The 9545-nt window shown below is 24.8% G+C and overlaps 1 protein-coding gene across 1 annotated transcript; it reads right to left on the reverse strand.

Moving 5' to 3' along the window:
• Nucleotides 1–3827: 3827 nt before the first annotated feature.
• Nucleotides 3828–4976, reverse strand: LOC8281950 (elongation of fatty acids protein 3-like). The gene has a single exon (XM_015726747.3). It carries the CDS (start codon nucleotides 4787–4789, stop codon nucleotides 3980–3982), a length of 810 nt encoding a protein of 269 aa, XP_015582233.1. The 5' UTR covers nucleotides 4790–4976; the 3' UTR covers nucleotides 3828–3979.
• Nucleotides 4977–9545: the final 4569 nt, after the last annotated feature.

Raw genomic sequence — 9545 nt, forward strand, 5'->3', positions numbered from 1 at the left:
ACAAAATTTGTAGTTAAAACATTATAAGATTACATTTTTTACTAAATCCTTACAATTTTAATTTAATCAAAGTTAATAGAATTGAGCACCTAAAATTTAGATACCATTATCACAAGATAGCACAATATCTAAATCTGCAAACAACCTTACCTGACAAGAAAAATAAAAGAACCCTTGCATAATAAAAAAATAGAGGATGTACAAATCATAACTACCAAGTAGCCATGTCAAATGTGCACTTAGACAATTCCATCAATCTAAATCTATGAAAATGATTGTTTATATTAAACACTTTCATAGATATATTGCTTTAAAAAGTAGCTTTGAAATTAACAGTGTTAGTGAATTTGGATATAAATTGTTAACCTTTTAATTCTCAGAAGACTAAAGTATTACAAAACTGACTACAAAATCATTTGTATCAAAAAGTTAAATCACATGACTAAATTTTATACTTTTTTATTTTCTTAAATTTATATTATGATTTTTTTTAAATTACTTTCTAGTTATTTTTTAATTATTTATTATTATTTTTTAATTATGAAATAAATTGATCGAGTGAAGTGATTTGCATATCAATTCTGATGAGCACTCAAGAGGAGGAAAAAAAAAAAGATTCAAGATTCTTATAACATTCCCAACACACTCTTTATTAATTATAAACAATTAACTCTCTATTTATACTTATATTGAAATTCATGTGTGTTTCAATAACATTCTATTTTACTCTTTAGTCAATTTTTTTATTAATATAAAAAAGAGAGAGAATAAGTAAAGAAAAAAATATAACTCTTAAAAAATGAGAAAAAGAAAAAGAAAAAATAATAAAATATTCTTAATTTCTTTTGACTTTTCTCACTTTAGGATAAATTAATAATTTAGGATAATTTAAAAAGTGTTTTTAAAAAATTTAAGGTACTCTTTTAGAGATGTGGCAAGGGATGTTAACTTTCTCTACACACAAGTGGTGGAATAGAGGCATGGGTAATTTCCCTTTTTTTTGTTTAATATAGTCCCAACACTTTAGTTGGGGCATATAAATTATTTTTTTTCTATTTCAACTATTATTAAAATTAATGAGAAATTAATTATATTATATTAATTTATATTTAATACTCATTAAAAATATTATTTATTTAAATTTAAAACAAATTATTTAATAAATTGTAATGAAATATCAATATAAAAATTATGAGAGGCTAAATAAAATGCATATAAATATAAATATAAAATATAAAATTATTATTACTAATAAATCCTAAACATGCCAATATTGTTAAACGTGTTTTATTCCTAATTCACAATCTATAATCATAAATTAATAAAACATTTACTATAAGTCACACAATTATCATTAATAATAAATCCTCATATGCTACAATTTCAATAATTTAAAACATTTATTATTTTGAAGGGCCTCTACCATTATTCTCTATATGGCTTGTCCACTGTTATTTCTCCATACTCGTTATTTTTCAATTATATAAATAACTTGATAGTTAGACACTCATTTGATATTGAAGTTTTTACACTAAATAGAACTGATGACGCATTCTGAAATAAATATATAGACATGTAACAAACATGATTGAAATGATAGCTTAACTATAAACAATTGTAAAAAATATTACTAATTTGGTGGTTGAAGACTCTTTCTTTTTCATTTTTTACTCTCCTTCTTTCTTATTTATTGTTATCATCATTATATTTTTAACTTTAGAAATAATATCTTCATAAAAATAAATAAATAAAGTTGTGACAGCCTGACTTAGAGATATGGTATGATGAGGACGGAAAGTGGACGCTGGGGCAAAGATAAAATGCTTGGATAAAGAGCGGCTTCTAATAGTTCTAGGATGACAGTACACTAAGGTATGGGGATACACGAATGAATTGAATTGCACATTGAAATAGACCGAGGAAAGGTTGATAGTATATATGTAAAGAGTTGGAAATAATCACATGATACATTTTTTGGTTGTTTGGCTATAATTAAACGTGACTGGTTCGATAAAATTTCAGAATGGATGACCTACTGGGAAGTTCTCGAATCCGGCAAGAGGACAAAACTGTGATGCTAATAGGAGCCAAAGCAGACAATATCTCCTATGATATAGTTTTGGATCATTACATATGGTATCAAAGCAGGACTTCTCATGTGACTTGATTTTGGATCTTTATAAATGGTAATAGACCCCTCTAGTAGATGTGTAATATGGTCTCGGATCGTTACAAATGGTATCAGAGCAGGACCTCTCATGTGATTAGATTTCAGGTTGTTACAAATAGTATCAAACCTTTCTAGTAGATGTGTAATATGGTTCCGGATTATTACAAATAGTATCAAAGCGGGACCCCTCTAATAGATGTGTAATATCTTATATGATCCGGTTCCGAGCGGCAAAAAACAACCAAGATTTATAATCAAAGCCTAGAGGATTTCTGAAGTCTACAGTTGGATTTGATTTTGAATTAAGTTAATAGTTTGGTTAAATGATTTGATGATTAAGATAGTGACTTATTAATTTTTTAAAACACATATTAGTCTAACATTTTAATTTTTTAAAATATGTGTTAGTCTAACATTTTAAGTTTTTGATATATCATTATTTTAGCAAATTAAATCTCTAAATTTTAAATAAGTGACTAATTTATTGTCTAACTTAAAATTTAATAATTGTAATGAAATAATAAAAATATATATAATCAAAATGAAATTTAGCATAAAATTCAGTCGCCATTAGTATAATTATTCCAATATCTAACGAATCAATTTCGATAAATTGCAAAACAGGCACTTATAACATTATAACTGTAATTGCTAACTTTTCCTAGTATTACCCACCCTACAGATTTTGCCTTCTTTTTTTCTTTTAGAAACATGTATATCAACGTTCGATAATTATCCGATTAAAGTTATTATTAATTGGAATTTTATTAAATAAAATTAATTTAAATATTATTAATACTAAGAAACCATCTTAGAACTTTGTCCATCAATAATGGATTTTGCTAGAGAGTACCATTCTACTGTCATAAAATTTATTTTTTAAAAACAATTAAATATAAATTTTGTTATAATATTATTATGGCACCCTACTATTATAAGTCTATTTTTTAATTATAAATAATTAATCAATATAATTTAAAATAATTTACTTATTTTATACATCCTATTAATAAAAGTTGTTAATAAATTTTATATATAACTATTTATGTAAGTCAAGATTATATAATATCAATGATTAAATTCTATAAATAAATAGAAATTTTAATAAATAAAATAATATATTTGATTGATCAATAACTAAATATTATATATAATTGACTAATCTAGTATTTAATTGTGTTAATAAATTATTAAATTAAAATAATATAAGTTTTTATAGATTCTCACAAACAGCATACAGTTTTCTAATTTAAATTATTAATGAGTTTATTTATAATTTCCAATTATCTATATAAATTAAGATTATTTAAATGATCTTTATAATTATTAAGAATTAGTAATTAAATTTTAAAAATAAATAAAAGAACATATAAAACCAATGTAAATTGTTGGTCCCTAACTAAATATAATACATAATTAGTTAATTTAGTATTCAATTATATTAATAAATTATTAAATTTAAACTAATATTGATTGTGATGGATTTATATAATATCATATAGTTATAATACATTAGAATGATACATCAATAATTAAATAAAAGTAATTTGAGATCCAACCCAAAAGACGTGGACTATTTATTTTTAGAAGTCGTCAATTATAAACTACATGAATCTTCGTCTTTAGAGAATATAAGAACATGGCTAATTTTACAATGTTATAGACTCGTAATGCCTCCCATTAATATAAAAAGAAAATTAAAATAACATTGCAATTCAACCAAGCCATTAATTATAACTCAATTAAACAATTCTAGAAGTGAATAAATAATAAATTGGAAAAATAATTATGATAACAACCCACCAAAATTCACGGCCGTTTATCTTTATCATCAATATTCTTCTTGGCATAGCTCTTGAAATGAAAGTCCACAAAAAGAGCCAAAAGGGAAGCATTGAAAACAGCATTGAAGCACCAACCCCATATTCCAGAGCACCCTACTCCACTAAAATGATAATACAACATCAAACCTGAAATCAAAAAACTGAACACAAACTGCACAATTTGACAATTTGTAACCAATCTTTTCCATTTAGGCCTAATCCCCACTGCACATAACAGATAATACCAATACATCAACACATGAACAAGTGCATTAGTAACCAAAGCAACAGGAAATAAAGATTGACAAGTGGATAGCCACAAGTAGCACATGATCACCACAGTAGCATGGTGATAGACATGGAGAAATGTCAGCCTTTTGATTGCATTACTGAGAATGATCAAGAGGGTATCCATGAATTCAAGGATTTTTGAGAGATAAAATATGTAGGCCCAAAAAAAGAGGGGCCCAGATGATTTAGTTTGAGGAGGGAAGCAAATGGCATGGTGGAGTTTATGTGTGCGGAAGATGATGGTGAGGATGCAACCAATGGCCATGATTAAAGATAAGAGAAAGAGGGTAAGGCTATGGATGGCTGTGATGGGTTTAAGGAGTTTGGTTCCAGAAAGTGAAAACGATTTATGAGAAAGGAGGAGAGTGAAGATAAGATAAGTAAGGACTGTGAGAATGAGAAATTGTGGAGTAGAGCCAAAGGTTTGGCCTTGGGTCCATGAAAAATAGAGGATTTTGGGGTGGTTCACCAGCCAATAGAGGAGAGTGGAGAAAATTGAGTTCATTGTTTGAGGGCTCACCGCCGCCTTGTACGGTGGTGGGGTGGCGGGGGATGGAGATGGAGATGGAGATGGTATAAATTCAGATTATGGACTTAAAAAGAAAAGAAAATGTGAGACTGAAAGAAGCTGTTTACCAAATTTTGGAATAGATCATGTGGAGTTATGTTATCCTTTTGATGTGGGCATAGTTTTGGAAGCTACTGTCCATCTTTTTCCTTCAGGATTTTGTATCACACAACTCAAGGCCCAACAAAAGGAAAATGATGATAATAAAAAATTATATTTTTTAAAAAATTATTTCTAATGTCGATTCTCAATGCAGGCAATGAATGAACCCTGATTCAAATCCTGCAATTTTCTTTTCTGGATCAAATGGATCTTGAATGTTGTGAAGGAGAAGACTATGTTCACCATAATTTAATGTTAATAGTCCTATTGGGTCCGAATTCAGATTTTGAATCATTCAGGTTTCTATATATATGGTATCTTCAATTCTAATGTTTTATAAGCACAATATTGATATTTAATTTTTATGTTTATTTGAATTATAAATATTAATGTTACAATATAATTAATACATTAGTTTATATATTATTTTTTAAATTAGACAGTAATTCTAACCTTAGAGAATAATAAATAATTAATATATTAATTGATAAATTATTTGTCTAATTAAATTATAATTCTTAATTCAAAAATATAGTATATCAAACTATATTATTAAAATTAATATATAAAATATAACTAATGCTGTAATGGTACTGTCCAAACTGAGCCTAACTATCCAATCTTCTATCTTCATTTTCCTAGATCGTGGAATCTAACAACTCGAAACTTTAACTGTCGTTGCTTCTATTCTGATCCAACTCTTAGACATTTTCCATAACACTCATGAAAAAAATAAATAAATAAATAAAACTCAATAAAAGGATAAACACATAATAAAGGGAAAACAGATAAGAATTTAAATAAATTTATATAAAACTATGCTATTTTTGAATATATATTATTATTATTCCGAACATAAATATTTGATAAAAAAATATTCTAGCTGGACAAATGTAGTTTTATAAAACTATTTAAATAAGAATCAATTCAATATATATTTGAATATGCAATTCCTTTTACTAATTTGAATTCAACTAATTGCATAAACTCTATCCAATATGGAAATATTGATATTATTTTAAATTCTAATATCATACGGAAGGAATACAAAAATAATTAAAATAAATAATTTAAGAAAAAGTAATATTTACTCATAGATGTATCCTATTGATTTCTAGCAACTTTGGGCATTCAGGCATCTCACCTATGTAAATTTTAAAGTACAAATAACTAGTCATACATGCGCAGACAATAAGCCCCCAAAAGACATCACCTAGCATATGCCCCAAAGACGATATGTATATTAAGCATTGTCCCAAAAACAGTATAATCTGTTTACACCCGATGTCCAAGATGTAATCTCATAAGTCACATAAATGATTGTATACTCATTTATCCAGCTACGTAGAATCATAATTGCATATAGAAAAATTAAAATATCATTCTTTGTTCCCAATTTCTATTGAAAATATCAAGTGTCTAATTGCATTTAAAACATATCCTTCAATAGAAATATTCCAACAAATCACAAGGAAATAAATATAAATAATATGTTATTGAAAAATACGATCTTATAGGTTTATCCACTCATCTGACGTGCAGGACTCAACAGACTGTACCTTCATTAAATTTTCTGCTAATTTTTTTTGAATTGTTATTCAAACGCACAACTCTAAAATTCATGCATAAACGTACTTTACAATTAATCTTAAATCCTATTTCTAATATCCTCAACTATTATTCCATGTTTAAAATCTAATTCTAATTCTAATATTTTTTTAGCATAATCTTATTAATTATCTATTTCAATTAATTAATTCTACTGAAAATTTAGTAATATCTCTCTTATAAAACGGATTCCCGTAAAACGGGTCCACAACCTCTCGAAAAATTCACACAGTACAACCCACAAAAATTTTCCATCCGAGACCTCAAAAATAAATTTTATTAAATTAAATCTCTCTCTAATTAAGGCAATTTTATCGTTCATAACTGTCACAAAAATAACTATTTATATCACGTCTAGATATTTTCCAGCACAAGAATCTTCATTATAATTATTTTGCTCTATACCAATCAATAATAATTATTAATTATTTCTATTAATGTATTTTTCAATATTGATATTTATTTACTAACTATTATAATTAACCCTTAGTATTTAAAATAATAGTTAATTTACCTCACAAATTAAGCATCATATCTAAACTAATTATTTTATACCAACAATCTTATTATCATATAGCTAATATTAATTCCACATATTTTTTCTAATCACTTAAATATAAAATTTACTATCTTTATTTATTCTAATTAAACATAATATTCTTTTTTCATTATATCAATTATTTACTAATAAAAATTTATATTTAATCATATAGTAATCACTAAATTAAAATCTCAATTAAATATAATTAATTAATCACCGCATTTTTAGCTATATTTTATGTTCTATTAGATTATTTCAATGCTTCTTATTTATCTAATTTAATAGATCTCTTGCTATTTTTATCTAGCATTAAAAATCCTTTTATAAGTCATCCAATTTAAAATAAAAATTTATTATTCTAGTCATGGACATTAAATTAATAAAATTTATAGTTTTATTATCACCATTATCATAATCTTTATTATTATTATTATTATTATTATTATTATTATTATTATTATTATTAATTCTATTATGATATGAGCGTTACAAATGTATTAATTAAATAAATTAGCACAGTTTTAAAAGCATATATAAAATATTGGTAATTATAGCTTTTATTGAATTGTGATTGTATGTATTTGATTCAGTACTGTTAGTCTAATTTTTTATATATAAATGTTTTAAAATAAAAAAAATTCAATTTATATAAATTATTAATTGAAAATATTTATTATCAATAACTGTGAAATGTGCTATAAGTGATAAGTTAAATAATGTTTTTAATCTTAACAAATATATATTAGTTAAATTTTTATTGTTATTTTATATATAATTAATATATTAACGATGAACAGTGAAAAAATCTATTGCGCTTATATCATATACTAGAATAATTATTATTGGCCTTTTATGTATCGTTGACCATTTCCTAAAAATATTGACCAATTCCAAAACTTTATGAAGGATATCTATCATCATAGACTCTAAAACAAGAATAAAAAATTTCATGAAGAAAGGTTTAAGAGTTCCTAATATAAATGAAAAGAGCAAATTGAATTTGAAAGATTTGTCTTTATTGAACTAAAATAAAGGACAAAAGGTTGAAAAATTATTTTATGATTAAACGTTTTTATATTTGATTAATATAGATTTTTTTTTTATTAAAAGATTACCATATATTTTGTTATTTTAGCATTTTCTAGATTCATATTATGTTTTTATTTTTTTTATATAGTTTTATACATATTTAACTTAAACCATCACTATTTTAAAAAAAAAGAAAAATTAAACCATCACTAAATTATAATTTTATGAATAATATGATCTTTTAAAATATATTATATTATTATATTGAGATTTTATTTGAAAAAAATATTTTTTGAATTTAATTAAAATAAAAATATATATGTGCTGATAATTTATTATGATTACAAAATATTTAATTGCATGCTAAATTACTTAAATATATTTATTTTTCCAAATTATAAGTTTTTATTAATATTTATAATATAAAAAATGAGAAAAAATATGTTATGTATCTAAAAAATGCTAAAAGAAATTAAAATACATATTATTTATTTGATATAAAAAATACATATGTCCCTCAAGTAGGGTTGAGAATTCGATCGATCTAGTTCAAAATTGAACGAAACTAATTTTAAAAATGAATCAAACTAAAAGTAAATTGAAATAACCGAACTAAATAGCTTGTATATGTATATGAATCGAACCAAATAAAGGATAAATAACAATAACCGAACCGAATAACCGAATTGAACCTAAAATCACTTTAAGAATTAAATTTCATATTAAAAACAATTAGTAAATAATTAAAAAAAAATCAGCTATTTCAATTAAATTGAGTATTTTTAATATAAAATCGTATACAAACCAAATAACTCCGATTTTTAAAAAATCTAAACCAAATAAACTATATTTACAAAAGAAAAAAATAATAACCGAACCAAATCAAATAAAAATCCGTTCAGTTTGGTTTTCAATTTTTTTAGAATTTTGCTCACCCGTACCTTCAAGTTTAAAAGCACTAAACAATGAAAGTTTTTTAAACTTTTTCTAAAATAAGAGTGATCCATATCACAATAAAAAATTCTCCTGCCCGTCGGTAAGTAAGTCAATCGTTCTATTCGGAGAAATAAGTGGCTCACGAGGAATGGAAATAAATCGCAAAATGATCATCGGCGGACAAAAAGAAGTATACACGAATTTTCGATAAAAAATAGAAGTAATAAAAGAAAACACAACAGAGGAGACACAGATAGAGAGAAAGTCTTGTGGTTTCTATGTGTTAAACCAATGAAGGGGTTAAAATATATTTGGCCAAACAGAGTCATAAAGATCGTTTCCCCATGATACCGGTCAGGAATTGGTGTTAAAATTTATCTCCTTATTTGATACAACAAATCCTTAATTACAGATCAATAATAAAATCAAGAATGGGCTTTTGCCATCCGCTCGGATAAGACTTCAGACTACTTCAAG

Source organism: Ricinus communis, chromosome 6 (assembly GCF_019578655.1).
Source record: "Ricinus communis isolate WT05 ecotype wild-type chromosome 6, ASM1957865v1, whole genome shotgun sequence".
Taxonomy (NCBI): Eukaryota; Viridiplantae; Streptophyta; class Magnoliopsida; order Malpighiales; family Euphorbiaceae; genus Ricinus; species Ricinus communis.